At 40.0% G+C, this 18,557-nt stretch overlaps 2 protein-coding genes across 4 annotated transcripts; one reads left to right on the forward strand and one right to left on the reverse strand.

Annotated features, from left to right (window-relative positions):
* The first annotated feature begins 3,293 nt into the window (after positions 1-3,293).
* Positions 3,294-14,589, forward strand: LOC133564649 (gastrula zinc finger protein xLCGF3.1-like). 3 transcript variants are annotated; one of them, XM_061919108.1, is made up of 4 exons: positions 3,294-3,744; positions 7,305-7,426; positions 8,589-9,695; positions 9,780-14,589. In XM_061919108.1, the coding sequence occupies exons 3-4, from the start codon at positions 8,639-8,641 to the stop codon at positions 9,839-9,841; spliced, it is 1,119 nt and encodes a 372-aa protein (XP_061775092.1). In that variant the 5' UTR covers positions 3,294-3,744; positions 7,305-7,426; positions 8,589-8,638; the 3' UTR covers positions 9,842-14,589. The 3 variants fall into 3 exon arrangements, with proteins under 3 accessions (XP_061775092.1, XP_061775090.1, XP_061775091.1); XM_061919106.1 differs by having other exon boundaries at positions 8,589-14,580; XM_061919107.1 differs by lacking the exon at positions 7,305-7,426 and having other exon boundaries at positions 8,589-14,580.
* Positions 12,274-18,382, reverse strand: LOC133564657 (gastrula zinc finger protein XlCGF17.1-like). Its single transcript, XM_061919118.1, has 3 exons — positions 18,245-18,382; positions 16,332-16,491; positions 12,274-14,441 (listed from the first exon to the last, which is right to left on the reverse strand). The coding sequence occupies exon 3, from the start codon at positions 14,402-14,404 to the stop codon at positions 13,502-13,504; it is 903 nt and encodes a 300-aa protein (XP_061775102.1). The 5' UTR covers positions 14,405-14,441; positions 16,332-16,491; positions 18,245-18,382; the 3' UTR covers positions 12,274-13,501.
* Positions 18,383-18,557: the final 175 nt, after the last annotated feature.

The raw sequence follows: 18,557 nt of genomic DNA on the forward strand, positions 1-18,557 counted from the left end.
AAAGGAAAGTTCTCCTCTCTCCAAAGACAAAGAGGAATACTCTGACCGAGTGACCATGGGGTTCTTGGTCACCTCCCTGACTAGACTAAAGATGAATGCAGCAATATACGAAGACATTCTTGATGAAAACCAACGCTTTCCATCCAATCTGATGGAGCTTGAGATTCACACACTAGGGCCAATTTTGTGTTGCCAATCAACCAATCCCCAGAAGCATGTCTTTGGAGGTGGGAGGAAGCTGGAGTACCCGCAGGGAACCAACACAGTCACGGGGAGAACATGCAAACTCCAAACAGAAAGATCCCGAGCACAGGATCGAACCCAGGACCTTCGTATTGTGAGGCAGACACACTAACCTCTCTGCTGCCTGCTATAATTACTTATGATCTTTTTTTTTAATACATTTTTGAAATAAAAAAAAAAAAAAGGAAACACTGTTCACACATATATTGGGTATTGTCTGTAGAATTCTGAGGACAAAAATGAATATATTCTATTATGGAATAAGGCTATACTATAACAAAATATGGAAAAAGTGAAGCGGTGTGGATACTTTCTGAATGCACATGTGTGACATTGTGTGAAACACAATCTTGTTAATATTCTTCTATCATCCATCCATCCATCTTCTTCCGCTTATCCGAGGTCGGGTCACGGGGGCAACAGCCTAAGCAGGGAAACCCAGACTTCCCTTTCCCCAGTCACTTCGTGTAGCTCTTCCCGGGGGATCCCGAGGCGTTCCCAGGCCAGCCAGGAGACATAGTCTTCCCAACGTGTCCTGGGTCTTCCCCGTGGCCTCCTACCGGTTGGACGTGCCCTAAACACCTCACTAGGGAGGCGTTCGGGTGGCATCCTGACCAGATGCCCGAACCACCTCATCTGGCTCCTCTCGATGTGGAGGAGCAGCGGCTTTACTTTGAGTTCCTCCCGGATGACAGAGCTTCTCACCCTATCTCTAAGGGAGAGCCCCGCCACCCGGCGGAGGAAACTCATTTCGGCCGCTTGTACCCGTGATCTTATCCTTTCGGTCATGACCCAAAGCTCATGACCATAGGTGAGGATGGGAACGTAGATCGACCGGTAAATTGAGAGCTTTGCCTTCCGGCTCAGCTCCTTCTTCACCACAATGTCTTCTATCATTTATTTATTAGATTTTTTTTAAATTAGTGGGTTTATGTATGTTTTAAGTATTTTTTTAGTATACAACAGGGTGTATATTTATTTTAAATAACACAATTTCATCGCTGAGATAGGCGCCAGCGCCCCCCCGTGACCCCAAAAAGGGAATAAGCGGTAGAAAATGGATGGATGGAACACAATTTCAAAACATCATCCTATTTGAACTACCCTTACCTTAACTTGTTTTATCCGTTTTTTTAATTGTCCTGGGCAGCCGGCAGTGGAGGCTCCTCTATGGGGTCTTGGGGCACTAGGAGGTTAACCCCTTTACTACTGTTACCCCAGGTGGCTTTTGGCAAAGGCCTAGTACCTGACTACCTCCTAGCCGGGGATACGGTGAAGACCTCAACGGCAGGGCAGGCGGAAGACGGTAGATGTAAGAACTACCACAACAGCTGCGATGGCGGAAGAAGGCACCCCCACATCCATGTGGTCCTAGTTATGGGGAAATACCGACCCAAGACCTCAATGGTGGAACAGGCGGAGGATGATTGCTAATCCTATGGAGCGTCACAACGGCTGGATGGTGGATGAAGGCTGCAGCAGAAAAGGGTCTCCCGTCGTGTTGGACTCCATGCCACTGGACCCTGACCAAAATTTGCCAGGGATTGTGTGGTGACTCTCTGTGTACCAGTCTCCCCACGTTAAACACAGTCACGCACAGGCATCCTCCATAAAGGGATATCCCCCTACCAGGAGGATCGTCATGCTCGCTTTGAGTAACCGCAGATGATGATTTGTTTTAAAAATATAAAAAGAACAAAACATAAATGTTACATAAAATAAACGATGTATGTGTGTATATTCTGAAATTAGTTTTGAAGTTATTGTCAGGCTTGTCCCTGACAGTTTGACTATGTTAGTTTTTTCCTGTCAGCACTCTTGTTTTGGTTATTTCCTGATTTTCTCCCTGAGTGCTTTTTCCCCTCAGCTGTGGCTGATTTGCTCCAAACCACACCTGGTGTCAATCAGCCACTTACTATTTAAACCTGCTTTCTCCTCCAGTCAGTGCTGGATCATTGTCATTAATACTTGTCGTTACCTCTTGCCGTGTCGTTGTTAGTGCGGTAAGCTGTTCCTGTTAGTTCCTTTAACTATTTACAGTTTGCTGTCTCCTAGCTCCTTGTTTTGTATTTTCCTGTTAGCCGTTAGCTATTCCCAGTTTTTCTGTTCCTAGTTCCTGTTTTGTGTTTCTTCATTGTCGTGTCGTTGTTAGTGCGGTAAGCTGTTCCTGTTAGTTCCTTTAACTATTTACAGTTTGCTGTCTCCTAGCTCCTTGTTTTGTATTTTCCTGTTAGCCGTTAGCTATTCCCAGTTTTTCTGTTCCTAGTTCCTGTTTTGTGTTTCTTCTTTGTTGTGTCGTTGTTAGTGCGGTAAGCTGTTCCTGTTAGTTCCTTTAACTATTTACAGTTTGCTGTCTCCTAGCTCCTTGTTTTGTATTTTCCTGTTAGCTGTTAGCTATTCCCAGTTTTTCTGTTCCTAGTTCCTGGTTTGTGTTTCTTCTTTATTTTTACATATTTGGACATTAAATTATGTTTTCCTATTCAATGCCTGCCACGATCTCTGCATCTTGGGGTTCGTCACCAACACAACTTGACACATTTATGATCAAGTTACAAGTTTTTAAATGTGTGAAGTTCAGGGACTCATTTCATTGACTCTTTATGTTTTTGATCCATGTGTCTCAAGCTTTTACGACTCTGTATAAAAAAAAGAGAGAAAGAAGGCAGAGTAAAGTGTGCATTGTATATTAATTCTTAATTTGAATTTGTAATTTAAATTTTAAAAACTACTTTGAATTGCATTCAGATTCTTTGGGGAAAAAAACTGTCTTTTCTTTATAGTGTTGTCTTCTCTGTTATTTGCTTTTATATTGCTCACATTTTTGCGCAGTGATTGAGTTGATTTTTTTTATCCATCCATCCATTTTTTACCGCTTGTCCCTTTTGGGGTAGTGTGAGTGACTGGAGCCTATCCCAGGTGGATTTTGGTGGAAGGCGGAGTGCACCTTGGACAAGTGGTTTGTTTATTTTTTTGTGAATTGTAATGTCGCGTTTGTATGCAAATTATGTCTAAAAGAGGAAACAAGTCAACAGGAAGTGGCGTCACCTATAACTTGCACATGCGCAGACTGATGGTGTATTCTGTCACCCATCGTCTTGTAAAAGGCAGGGGAGCAGTGTGGGTTTTAAATCTGCGTTAATTTCTTCATTTTTACGTTTGTACCTATTCTTTTAGGCGTGTCAAACCAAACTTTATTCGTTCTTCGTGTCGGAATGAACTCAACTCAAACTTGAAGCGTTTTAGGTGAACTTAACCTGCTACTTAGCTTAGCTTGTTAGCTGCTAACAAAATAAACCCGGAAGTTATCAACACGTCGCTAAGTACAATGTTGAGAGTGTTGGTGAATTAGCGACTAACTGCGGCTGTGGGAGAAATATTTTTAATGTTATAAAGAAAGATAGCAGAGTACGAGGGTGAATCCAACAAAAGAGGAGAACGAGCGACAACGTCAACTACTGGACGCTGTTTTTAAGAAGCATCAAGTTGTGTTGCACAGAACAGGTTTGTTTACTTCTTACTCTCACGTCTTTATTAACTTTATGTTTCATCACTGACATGAAAGAATACTTGGAATAACTTAACTGATTATTGTAGTGAAAGTAGGATAGCATAGTTCAGGGGTGTCAAACGTACGGCCCGCGGGCCGAATCAGACCCGTGAACAGGTTTTATCCGGCCCGCGGGATGAGTTTGCTAAGTATACAAATTAACCTGAAAATTTTGACTGAAAGAAACAGCTCTTCTACATGTGTCTACTGAATGTTGCAATAGCAATTCTTTGTATCTCTGTAGATGAGGGGTCGGCAACCCGCGGCTCCGGAGCCGTATGCGGCCCTTGGAACACTCTGATGTAGCTCAGCTGCATACTTGCCGAACCCCCATTTTACCGGGAGGTTTTCCAAATTAATTAGACCCTGCCCCAAGTGGAGGAGTTCAAGTACCTAGGAGTCTTATTCACGAGTGGGGGAAGAGTGGATCGTGAGATCGACAGGCGGATTGGTGCGGCGTCTTCAGTAATGCGGACGTTGTATCGATCCGTTGTGGTGAAGAAGGAGCTGAGCCGGAAGGCAAAGCTCTCAATTTACCGGTCAATCTACGTTCCCATCCTCACCTATGGTCATGAGCTTTGGATCATGACCGAAAGGATAAGATCACGGGTACAAGCGGCCGAAATGAGTTTCCTCCGCCGGGTGGCGGGGCTCTCCCTTAGAGATAGGGTGAGAAGCTCTGCCATCCGGGAGGAGCTCGACGTAAAGCCGCTGCTCCTTCACATCGAGAGGAGCCAGATGAGGTGGTTCGGGCATCTGGTCAGGATGCCACTCGAACGCCTCCCTAGGGAGGTGTTTAGGGCACGTCCAACTGGTAGGAGGCCACGGGGAAGACCCAGGACACGTTGGGAAGACTATGTCTCCCGGCTGGCCTGGGAACGCCTCGGGATCCCCCGGGAAGAGCTAGACGTAGTGGCTGGAGATAGGGAAGTCTGGGCTTCCCTGCTTAGGCTGCTGCCCCCGCGACCCGACCTCGGATAAGCGGAAGATGATGGATGGATGGATGGGTTTTCCAAATTTCATTGCCTCTCCCAGAAATCTCCCCAGGATAACATTCTCAGATTTTCACCCAGACAACAATTTTACCATTTTACCAGGAGGTTTTCCAAATTTCATTGCCTCTCCAGAAATCCATGTCCAACACCTGTGTGGTATGTTTTAGCGGTGCGCCCTTTTAAAAAAAAAAAAAATTGGCCATTGTTAAAATGTATGCACACAAATATTGAAAATTTCAATTTATTGGTGACGATTTGACTTGACTTGCCCGCGGGTTGACAAACTTTGACTTTTCCAAATGGAGGAGGAGGGAGCACACGCATGCACTGATGAACATAAACAGCCACAAGGGGACACTGTGGCTGAACGTGACAATGTTGGACAAGGTGTTAAAGGGGAAAAAACGTGTGGTAAAAATGACACCAAAAGCTCTAGGTCACAAAAATGAAAGTTTGCACGGGGAAGAAAATCAAAGTTGCAAAGACTCTCATTACTAAAAGGGGGGGGGTCATTGCTGTGTTAAATGACGAAACACGTTCACATGAGCTAAAGAACCAGTACATGCATGTACTGGTTCATAAGCAGTTCCTCCAAACTGTTAACGATTGTGCGATTAACAGTAACTGTGGGGCTCCCATTATTTGTGTCATTGCCTTGTAATGGCAACGATAAAGTGAACGAAATCACAAAGGTGAGTTTTGTTGATGTTATTGACTTATGTGCTAATCAGACATATTTGCTCATGGCATGACTACCAGTTAATCGATGCTAACATGCTATTTAAGCTAGGTGAATGTACATTTGTAGCTATATTTGCATCCAGCCTTTCTCTCCACCACATTTAATGCCAAACAAACACTTACCAATCGACGGATTTAAGTTGCTCCAGTGGTCAAAAGATGCAATCGTTGGTTAGAAGACAATCGCCGAATACGTCCTCGTTGCCTTTGTCTGTCTGTATATGGCTCACTAGCTTCAGATTTTCTTCAATTTCGTTTCAATACATGCGTAATCTGTTGAATCGCTTAAGCCGCTGAAATCCGAGTCTGAATCCGAGCTAATGTCGCTATATCTTTCTGTTCTATCTGCCATGTTTGTTTGTATTGGCGTCATGCAGTGACGTCACAGGAAAATGGGGGGGGGGTGGATATACAGATTGCGAAAATCAGGCACTTTAAAGCCTTTTTTTGGGATATTCTATGCTGGGTAAATTTTGAAAAAAACTTCGAAAAATAAAATAAGCCACTGGGAACTGATTTTTATTGGTTTTAACCCTTCTGAAATTGTGATAATGTTCCCCTCTATCCACTTAGGACACCTATGAAGGTCTCTTAAATATCGTGGAGAGTAGGAGTGATTCTTAGACTTAAGAAAGTTGATAAACAGCTTTTATTCTTAAGTTTGAGAGTACGACTAAATTTTTCAAATTTTCAGGACTTAAGTGTAAAATGGCACTCTAAGACGCTTGATAAATACGGCCCCTGAGCTTGAATATGCCAGGGTTTCCGCAGGGCATTAAAAAGCATTAAATGTCATTAGATGGATTTTGTGAAAATGAAGGCCTGAATGGCATTAAAAGGCATTAGATACGATTTCCAGGTGAATTAAGAATGTAATACTGTAGGAATGGTCCGTTAGTCAATACGCCAATCAATCAAAAGATGAATTAAAAAAAATGAACTTCTTAACGTTTTGGTAATCGATAAATTGCTGTCTTTCTGTGTTTCTTTTTTTTCGTTTCTGGCTTTCAAACCGGGTACAAGAGATCTAGTAAGGGCTTAAAAGCGTGAAACATGTCATGTTACTAAGAAAGCTAAGCTTGTTTCGTACACGACTCCTTTTTTTCGGTCTTCTCCGGTTCAACACCCATGAGCTAACTTGGCTAACATTAGCAGGTCTGGTGACGCAAGCACCTCAGGTGACCTATTGTAGCCCAGGATGGACAACAAAAGGAATTTTCACAACAGACCACAACTCTTACTCTCTGACATTCCCACAGAGTTATTTCAGCTGCCTGACACTTTATACATGACTTTCTATCTATTGTACCCATTTTAAAGGCATACTGAAATGAGATTTTCTTATTTAAACGGGGATAGCAGGTCCATTCTATGTGTCATACTTGAACATTTCGTGATATTGCCATATTTTTGCTGAAAGGATTTAGTAGAGAACATCGACGATAAAGTTTGCAACTTTTGGTGCTGATAAAAAGCCTTGCCTTTACCGGAAGTAGCAGACAATGTGCGTGTGACGTTACGGGTTGTGGAGCTCCTCACATCTGAACGTAGTTTACAATCATGGCCACCAGCAGCGAGAGCGATTCGGACCGAGAAAGCGACGATTTCCCCATTAATTTGAGCGAGGATGAAATATTTGTGGATGACGATAGTGAGAGTGAAAGACTACAAAAAAAAAAAGGCGAGGGCAGTGGAAGCGATTCAGATGTTATTAGACACATTTACTAGGATAATTCTGGAAAATTCCTTATCTGATTATTGTGTTACTTGTGTTTTAGTAAGATTTTATGGTACCTGAAAGCCGGAGGGGTGTGGCCACAGGTGTGGTGACCGCCAGTGTCGGTGGGAGGAGGTAATAGTCTGCAGCTGCAGGAAGATGCAAGCTCCGCTCATGTTTACGGTAAGAGCCGACTTATTGGCACAATTTTCTCACCGAAACCTGCCGTTTGACATGTGGTAGTGAACCCTGTTCGCTTGACCGCTCTGTTCCATATTAAAGCTTCACCTTCGGGAATGTAAAAAAGGAAAGACCGGCTGTGTTTGTGTTGCTAAAGTCAGCTGCAATACACCGCTTCCCACCTACATCTTTCTTCTTTGACGTCTCCATTATTAATTGAACAAATTGCAAAAGATTCAGCAACACAGATGTCCGGAATACTGTGTAATTATGTGATTAAAGCAGACTACTTATAACTTGGATCGGGCTGGAAGAACATGTCCATTACAACCTGTGACGTCACGCGCACGCGTCATCATACCGCGACATTTTCAACAGGATACTTCGTGGGAAATTTAAAATTGCAATTTAGTAAACTAAACCGGCCGTATTGGCATGTGTTGCAATGTTAATATTTCATCATTGATATATAAACTATCAGACTGCGTGGTCGGTAGTAGTGGGTTTCACTAGGCCTTTAAAATACAGGTGCGAGGCATGATTTATCATCCAGCACAAACTTTAACCACCTGTGAGGCGAGGCAGCAGCTCAGTATGTCAAATATTTCCTTGGCATTAGCTCTTAAAATAACAATGGTGCTAATACTTGGTTAATATGCAGGTCAGGACATGTAAATGGAGTATTGTTGGCGCTTTTTAGATGTTTTTACAGAGGAAGTTAAAAGCAGAATAGATTAATCCCATTAGCTACATTGTAAGGCAACTTTTACTAGCCTGTTGTTTATTTAGAATGCACATAAAAAGAAAGACATTTGTTCTTTGTCACATAAAGAGTGTGGATGATAGGAAAAAGGTAAATGCAGTTCCCCTTTACTCCACCGTCATCTAACTTACTTAATTGAATATGAAGCGATATCAATACATATTTTTGTAGTTAAATTATACATTTATAATTTATTTTTGCAGTTAAGCTAATTACGAATAAAATGTTGGTTAAATTAGAGCTGAACAAACATCCAACTTGAGGTATTTTATTGATATTACAATTAAGTTACTGTAAAACTTAGCACAAATAAGAAAAGTGCAAAAATATCCACATTGTCTAATGTGACTGAGCAAAGCCAGACTTTTCTAAATCATGTGTTTGTCTTTTCGTGTTCTGCAGACGTCTGTGAAGAAAATCTTCTTTCTAAGCAGCAGGAGTGGACCTCCAGGATGGCGCAGGAGAAACCACAGCCCCCTCATATTAAAAAGGAAGACGAGGAGCCACATCTTACCCTCATTGAAGAGGAAGATGAGGAATTAAAGCCCACCCTCTTTAAAGAGGAAGATGAGGAGCACCGTATCAGTCAGAATGGAGAGCATCATGAAGGACGAGAGGAGGTTGATGTCCCCAAGATGCCATTGACTGGTGTCATTGTGAAGAGTGAAGACGATGAGGTCAAAAGTGAAAGTGAGGAGAAGAGAGAGGCGGAGCTTCCAAGCAGCAGCTCAACTCAACACATGACAACAGAAGCTGATGGAGACCACTGTGGAGGATCACAAGCAGACAAGCCCTTAGCTCCACTATCAGATAGTGATGACATGACGTCACACTCTCCTGACACTGATGATGAAGACTCTGAAGCTGATACAACATGTCACACTGACAACACACACTTTGACTGTCCTCATTGTGGCAAAAACTTTAATCACCGTCGTAATATGAAAACACACATGAGAATACACACTGGTGAAAAACCCTTTTCCTGTTCAAGATGTGGTAAGTGTTTTACACAGAATAATCATTTGAAAATACACATGAGAACGCACACTGGAGAAAAACCTTTTATCTGTTCAATCTGTGCTAAAGGTTTTACACACAATATCAATTTGAAAACACACATGACAACACACACTGGCGAAAAGCATTTTATCTGTTCAGTCTGTGGTAAAGGTTTTGTACGAAATATTGATTTAAAAACACACATGAGAACCCACACGGGAGAAAAACCTTTCATCTGTTCAATCTGTGTTAAAGGTTTTACGCAAAATAATGATTTGAAAGCACACATGAGAACACACACTGGTGAAAAACCTTTTACCTGTTCAATCTGTACTAAAGGATTTACACAAAATACCCATTTGAAAACGCACATGATAACTCACACTGGTGAAAAACCTTTCATCTGTTCAATTTGTGTTAAAGGTTTTGTACGAAACGATGTTTTGAAAAGACACATGAGAACACACACTGGAGAAAAACGTTTTATCTGTTCTATCTGTGGTAAAGGTTTTACACAAAATAGTGATTTGAAAGCACACATGTCAATACACACAGGTAAAAAACCGTTCTCCTGTTCAATCTGTGCTAAAGGTTTTGTACGAAAAGATCCGTTGACATTACACCTGAAAACACACACTGGTGAGGTAGTGTGAGTTGCAGTGTGTGATGAAAATTAATCTTAAAAGTACCAGTGTAAGAAACACAAGTGAGAACATCAACAGCAAATGAAGCTGCAGGATTTTAAATAAACTGACAAAATGTTAACTTTGACTATCTGACAACATCGCCACTTACAGTGCATCAGGAAATCACTTTCCCCACATTTTGTTTTGTTACAAATGGAATAAATTCGTTTTTTCCTCAGAATTCTACAGACAATACCCCATAATGACAATGTGATATGTTTTTTTGCTAATTAATTCAAAATAAAAAACTAAACATCACATGTACACAGGTATTTATAGCTTTTGCTCATTTATTTGTTGATTTTGATTGATTGATTGAAAATGATATTAGTAGATTGCACAGTTCATTACATATTCCGTACAATTGACCATTAAATAGTAACACCCGAATAAGTTTTTCAACTTGTTTAAGTCGAAGTCCACGTTAATCAATTCATGGTGAATGATGCACCTTTGGCAGCAGTTACAGCCTCAAGACTTGAGGCTCAAGTCTTTTTGAATATGATGCCCATTTAGTATCGGTAAATAGGTCAAAACTGTTGGAGCTATCTTGGAAAAGAGGGATGTGTGGTATTAGAGCGAGGTGTCAGTGCTTTATAACAGTGGTTCTCAAATGGGGGCATGCGTACCCCTGGGGGTACTTGAAGGTATGCCAAGGGGTATGTAAGATTTTTCAAAAATATTCTAAAAATAGCAACAATTCAAAAATCCTTTATAAATATATTTATTGAATAATACTTCAACAAAATATGAATGTAAGTTCATAAACTGTGAAACGAAATGCAACCATGCCATATTCAGTGTTGACAGCTACATTTTTTGTGGACATGTTACATAAATATTGATGTTAAAGATGTCTTTTTTTGTGAAGAAATGTTTAGAATTAAGTTCATGAATCCAGATGGATCTCTATTACAATCCCCAAAGAGGGCACTTTAAGTTGATGATTACTTCTATGTGTAGAAATCTGTATTTATAATTGAATCACTTGTTTATTTTTCAACAAGTTTTTTGTTATTTTTATATCTTTTTTTCCAAATAGTTCAAGAAAGACCACTAGAAATTAGCAATATTTTGCACTGTTATACAATTTAATAAATACGAGACTAAAGACATAGTGCTGTATTTTACTTCTTTATCTCTTTTTTTCAACCAAAAATGCTTTGCTCTGATTAAGGGGTACTTGAATTAAAAAAATATTCACATTCGATGTTTGATGTCTACAGTAAAAACGTTGAACTATTTCCTCTGCCTCGTCTCCGTGTGTTTACGATATGAACCCACAGTGTTGCTTTAAATCGAGTACACTAGACTTTAAGATACATCAGACTTCATCCAGCGGTCATTTTTGCTCACTGCAGCTGTCGTGGGATGCATGGTTGCTTCATTAATCTCTCCAGGCAACGTTTTTTCACAAATTCTTCAGTAAATTCACCAAGACGTCTCCTTAGAAGTTTTGAGTCTATCTAGTTGATTGAAGAGTTGACTTCAGCAGCCAGTGGGACTAAGACAGATCTTGCAAAATAACTTGTGTAAATCGAAAATAACTCCACCTAAAGTAATTAATTTTTACAAACTACTTTGAATTGCATTCAGGATCTTTAAAAAAAAAAAAGTTCTGTCTTCTCTTCATAGTGTTTTCTGTTATATGCTTTTATATCGCTCCCATTTTTGTGCAGTGATTGCGTTGATTTGCTCTGCTATATACTTTTATCTCACTCATTTTTGTGCAATGATTGTGCTGATTTATTAATTACAGCGGAGCCGATGTGAGCTCCTCTATTTCCCCCATAAATTCCAATAAATATCCGTTAAAAAACCGCCAACAATACTCCATTTACATTTCGTGATTTTAATATTAACCATTAGTGATATTGTTAATATAAGCACTAATGCTACGTGTGTTTCTATGTTTGCTTGTTCCTTGTAAGTTTATTGTAGATCATAAAACATTAATCTCACCTGGACAGAAGAAGTCTGAGAAGGTATTCCAACAAGTTGGTACACCTTGACAGCCATTTAGGACCCGGAAACGGCCAGAACGACACGAAAAGACGCTTGTTCCCCCGCCCAGTTTCTTTGTGAGGATTATGAGACATTCTTCACCTAAATGGGAATATATGAACATCCAAGCAGTTGGCATCCTGATCACAGCAGACTTGCACAGTAAGTGATGTTTTATTATGTTAATCATTTATGAAGAATTAAAAAAAAAAGCAAACTTTGTGATGCGTTTTTTGAAATTAGCTTAAAATGAGCAAAATACGTAAATATTAAATGTTATTACAAATGTGCCCGTTACTACATTACATGTATACTTACATCATGTATATAAAACATCAATGGAAGTCTTTGGATATTTTTTCAAGGGCTTTATTGGTAAGTACACGCGGTAGAAATTGGATGGATATGTTTTATTTGGTTGATATCTTTTTCAACAAATATAAAAAAAGTAAAGTAAGGGCAAGCGGATGCTTCAACCAGCATTGTAGACCTTTTCAAATCAATTGAATTGTGTTTTTTTTTTAAATAAATGTCCACAATGTTGTGTACTAATGCACATACTAAAAACATACAAAGATGACAAGTACGTAAGTATTCACAGCCTTTGCTCAATACTTTATCAAGGTTTTTTTTTTAATATGATGAATATGGCATTCCTACTTTTGGACAGTTTGTCCATTCCTTTTTTGCAGCACCTCTCAAGCTGCATCAGGTTGGATGGGCAGTGTTAGTTTTCATCCAGGATGTCTCTACAATGCTGCATTCATCTTAGTCTCATCTGGGATGGTCACTTTGTCAGAGCTACAGTATTCCTCGGTGAAGAGAAGAGAACCTTCTAGAAGAAAAACCATCTCTGCAGCAATCCACCAATCAGGCTTGTATGGTGTAGTGGCCAGACGGAAGCTATTTCTTAATAAAAAGCTTGCAAACACGCATGAAATACTCTGACCATGAAAAACTAAATTATCTGAGAGCCTTTCTCTGACACAATGATTGAACCCTTTGGCATGAGTCCCAGGCATTATTTCTGGAGGAAATCAAGCACCACTCATCACCAGGCCAAAACCATCAGTACAGTGAAGCATGGTGGTGGCAGCATCATGATGTGGGGTGTTTTTTTCAGCGAGAAGAGCTGGGAGCCTAGTCAGGATAAAGGGAAAAATGAATGCAGCAATGTACAGAGACATCCGGGATGAAAACCAATGCTTCCCATTCAGCCTAATGGAGCTTGAGATGTGCTGCAAAGAGGAATGGGTGAAACTGCCCAAACTGCTTGTGGCATCGTATTCAAAAAGACTTGAGGCTGTAATTGCTGCCAAAGGTGCATCAACAAAGTATTGAGCGAAGGCTCTGGATACTTAATGTAGATATGATTTGTTATTTCAATACATTTGAAAAAAATAAAACAATCTTGACACATTGACATTATTGTGTATTGAAATTTTGAGGATAAAAATTTATTTATTCCATTTTGGGATAAGGCTGAAACATAAAGTTGTTGATCGCAACTTGACAGTTTACTGAAAATCATGCAGCTTCATTCATGCAGTATTTTACACTTTTACTTTTGAGAGAATCTTTCATCACACACACTGCAACTCACACTTCCTCACCAGTGTGTGCTCATTTGAAACTTCCCTTTATCTTTTTGTGCAAAACCTTTAGCACAGATTTATCAGGAATACGTTTTTTTTTACCTGCGTGTCTTGTCATGTGTGCTTTCAAATGACTAGTTTGTGTGAAACCTTTCTCACATATTGAACAGCTAATAAGTTTTTCTCTAGTGTGTATTGCCTTGTGTCTTTTCAAATAAGTCTTTCTCGCGAAACCTTTACCGCAGATTGAGCAGACAACAGGCTTTTCTCCAGAGTGTGTTATCATGTGTCTCTTCAAATCAATATTTTGTAAAAAACCTCTACCGCAGAGTGAACAGGTGAAAGGTTTTTCTCCACTGTGCGTTCTTGTGTGTCTTTTCAAATGATGATTTTGTGTGAAACATTTACCACATCTTAAACAGGAAAAAGGTTTTTCACCAGTGTGTGTCCTCATGTGTGTTCTCATATTACAACGGTGATTAAAAGTTTTGCCACAGTGAGAACATTCAAAGTGTGTGTTGTCAGTGTGACATGTTGTATCAGCTTCAGAGTCTTCATCATCAGTGTCAGGATCTGATAGTGGAGCTAAGAGCTTGTCTTCTTGTGATCCTCCACAGTGGTCTCCATCAGCTTCTGTTGTCATGTGTTGAGTTGAGCTGCTGCTTTGAGGCTCCACCTCCCTCTTCTCCTCACTTTCACTTTTTACCTCATCATCTTCACTCTTCACAATGACACCAGTCAATGGCATCTTGGGGTCATCAACATCCTCTTGTCCTTGAAGATGGTCCCCATTCTGACTGATGCTGTGTTCCTCCTCTTCGTCCTTAATGTGTGGGGGCTCTAGCTCCTCAACCTCCTCTTTAATGTGGGTAAGATGTGGCTCCTCCTCTTCCTTTTTAATGTGAGGGGGCTGCGGTTTCTCCTGCTCCATCCTGGAGGTCCACTCCTGCTGCTCAGGGAGATTTGTTCTTCACAGACGTTTGCGGGACACAAGAAGACAAACACTTTATAAGAAAAGTCCAGCTTTGCTCAGTCACATAAGGCAATGTGTACATTAATGTACTTTCCTTTGTGTGCTAAGTTTTACAGGAACCACATTGTAATATTAATAAATAAACTCAAGTTGGACGTTTTTTCATCTCCACCTTAACCAACGGTGTCTAGAGTACCCAAAGATTTTACTCAAGTAAGAGTACCTTCACTTTAGAACAGTGCTTATCAAACATTTTCTGTTACACCCTCCAGGGAGAGGAAAATATTTTGTGCCACCCCCATTCTCCACCCCACTGCTTTAGAATATTATGACTCAAGTAAAAATAAAAAAGTCATCATCAAAATAATAATTTGAGTAAGAGTAAGTAAGTATTCTGTGTAAAAACTATTGAGTAACTTGTGATTTTTTTTTAGTAGCTATGTTTTAATGGTTCTTGAACTACAAGTGTAGTTGGTATAAAACATAAAATATGTTTACAATTTACTGCAAAATATTTTCTAGAGTTAAAAGTGGAATTCTTGCAGGCTGAAATGAGAACATTTCTACTGACACAGATGACAGCACATGATATAAATGTTAGTTTTACTATTTTGAGAGTACCGTATTTCCTTGAATTGCCGCTGGGGCGCTAATTAGTTTATGATTATGATATGAGTCAGTTTAAGAGACTGTCAAACTACAATTTTTATTTACCAAGTACAAAAAACATTAATTATGATGAACATCTTTGGCCCTTTTTTTTTTGTTTTGAGATAAAGATTATTTATGTATTTAATAGTTGTTTACTTACTATGGTATAATATTTATTTATTCACTGTTATGTTACAGAGAACAAGGACATGGGATAAAATTGCTATGGTATGAAAAGGGGTAGGATTAAATAAGCTCAGCTTCTTCCTACTCCTTATCGGACGTGATGTAATGAAACAACTGGAAATATCAATCAATCAAGCAATGTTTACTTATATAGCCCTAAATCACTAGTGTCTCAAAGGGCTGCACAAACCACAACACAAACCACTACGACATCCTCGGTAGGCCCACATAAGGGCAAGGAAAACTCACACCCAGTGGGACATCGGTGACAATGATGACTATGAGAACCTTGGAGAGGAGGAAAGCAATGGATGCCGAGCGGGTCTAACATGATACTGTGAAAGTTCAATCCATAATGGATCCAACACAGTCGCAAGAGTCCAGTCCAAAGCGGATCCAACACAGCAGCGAGAGTCCCGTTCACAGCGGAGCCAGGTTTTACTACTTACGTATAAAATACTACACGGTCTAGCTCCATCCTATCTTGCCAATTGTATTGTACCATATGTCCCGGCAAGAAATCTGCGTTCAAAGGACTCCGGCTTATTAGTGATTCCCAAAGCCCAAAAAAAAGTCTGTGGGCTATAGAGCGTTTTCATTTCAGGCTCCAGTACTCTGGAATGCCCTCCCGGTAAAAGTTTGAGATGCCACCTCAGTAGAAGCATTAAAGTCTCACCTTAAAACTCATTTGTATACTCTAGCCTTTAAATAGACTCCCTTTTTAGACCAGTTGATCTGCCGTTTCTTTTATTTTTCTCCTATGTCCCAAAATGTGATGCCTTACATTGTATTGTGTGCATGTTCAAAAATAACTGAAACTGAACTGAACTGAACTATTTTAGCTGAAATTAAGCATTTTTTTCCTGAATGTTAAATGGTCAAGAAGAAACAAACTAGTTGTAGTCTAAATTGGCGGGTAAGCCCGCCTATGGGTTGTACAAAAGTAGTGGTTGAGTAAGCAGTCTTGCTCCTGCTCTACTGTCTTTAATAGTAACAGTAATTCAGTACAGTATGAGTCATTTGGAAATATTAGTATAGGCTTACTTACTGTTGCGTGGATGTCCTGATGACTAGACTGCAGATGGCTCTTCAAGTTGGTTGTATTTTTACCAGAGAAATTCGAAACATAGGGTTTATATCTTGTTGTTCACCATTTCCATGGTAAAATGTTTCCATGTCTTCTCTTTCTTCCAGGTGTCGAAGAAATACTGTAATGATGTGTGTCACAATACAGCAAAGATGTTACACTACAGTAATTTAATATCATAGTTATTTTGACCAGAATGATCACAGTTATTATTCTCGCAGTATTGTGGAATTTCCTAAGAAAGCTTTTCAAACAGAACTAAAATAGATAGACACTGTTAGAAAAGCCACTATTTTGCATGTCTTCTTTATGCTTCACTGGATAAGCGTTTTATTTTTTAGTGCTGTATCTGCCTTAAACTGAAACCCACTACTACCGACCACGCAGTCTGATGGTTTATATATCAATAATGAAATATTAACATTGTAACACATGCCAATACGGCCAGTTTAGTTTACTAAATTGCAATTTTAAATTTCCCGCGAAGTGTCGTAGTGAAAACGTCGCGATATGTTGACTCGTATTATGACGCGTGCGTTTGACGTCTCGGGTCGTAGCGGACATTATTTTCCAGCCCGATCCAAGCTATAAGTAGTCGGCTTTAATCGCATAATTACACAGTATTCTGGACATCTGTGTTGCTGAATCTTTTGCAATTTCTTCAATTAATAATGGAGAAGTCAAAGTAGAAAGATGGAGGTGGGACGCTTTTAGCCTTTAGCCACACAAACACACTGTGTTTCCTTGTTTAAAATTCCCGGATGTGAAGCTTTACTATGGATCAGAGCGGTCAAGCGAACATGGATCCCGACTAAATGTCAACCGGCAGTTTTCGGTGAGAAAATTGTGGTAATAAGTCTGCTCTTACCGGAGATCAGCTAAACTTCTGTCCTGCTGCAGCTTCGTGACTTTATACAGAGATTCTGGCGTCAACACACCTGTGGCCACACCCCTCAGACTTTAAGGTACTATTTAACTCACTAAAACACTAGCAACACAGTGGGCAGATAAGGGATTTCCCAGAATTATCCTAGTAAATGTGTCTAAAAACATCTGAATCGCTCTCATTGCCCTTGCCTTTTTTATTTCTTCTTCTATGTCTTCACTCTGAATTTCCTCATCCACGAATCTTTCATCCTCACTCAAATTAATGAGGAAATTGTCGCTTTCCCGGTCCGAATAGCTCTAGCTGCTGCTGGCTATGATTGTAAACAATATGAGGATGTGAGGAGCTCTACAACCCGCACATCGTCTGCTACTTCCGGTAAAAGCAAGGCTTTTTTATTAGCAACCTAGAGTTGTGAACTTTATCGTCGATGTTCTCTACTAAATCCTTTCAGCAAAAGTATGGCAATATCCCGAAATGATCAAGTATGACACATGGAATGGGCCTGCTATCCCAGTTTAAATAAGAAAATCTCATTTTAGTAGGCCTTTAATAGCTAAACTTGTATCGTTTTACTGTGACTCTTAGTTTTACTGTAACACTTTAAGATTCACTTAAATGGAAAAATACATGAAAAAAACAATATATTCTAATTATATTTCACTTCTAGCTGCGTTGTTCGTGTCCTACTTTGTCCAGCAGTACTTGAAAGCACCTCCGTCTCTTTTCCTCGATCATCATAGTTCCGTGCTAAGGGAGCACAGCTTGAAGGTTAAATGTGCACAAGTGAATATTTTAGTTGCTTATATGTTCATATAAGTTTAGACTGGGGTGTATGTTGTTTTAACGGGGAAAAACGCGGGTCTTTTATTTTCATGTTAGCATATAAGCTATCGAGCTGGCACCAGTCAGTCCGCCGTGACTTTATCAACGTGCAGTTATCAATCTCGGGTTTTAGATCGTTTTAATTAAAAAGGGTGATACTAACCTTTGGGATTTTTTCCGCCGTCATCATCATTATTACCGTCTATCGTTACATCCCTACATCCCTACCATTGTAACGTTAATGTGCCATTTTTGATCAGGCAGCACCGTGACCACCGCCAGGGGTTCAGGCGGGGTCCTAGGCAACTGGGCCAGTGCATTGTTTAGAGCAGTGGTGTCGAACTCAAATACAGAGTGGGACAAAATTTAAAACTGAACAAAACGGCGGGCCAATGTTGAACAAATGAACCTTTTAATAGGGACCCAAACAAGTTTAGCATTGAATATTGAACAAGCAAGGCTTATATAACTTTATA

The sequence above is a fragment of the Nerophis ophidion genome, linkage group LG13, assembly GCF_033978795.1.
Source record: "Nerophis ophidion isolate RoL-2023_Sa linkage group LG13, RoL_Noph_v1.0, whole genome shotgun sequence".
NCBI classification, from domain to species: Eukaryota; Metazoa; Chordata; class Actinopteri; order Syngnathiformes; family Syngnathidae; genus Nerophis; species Nerophis ophidion.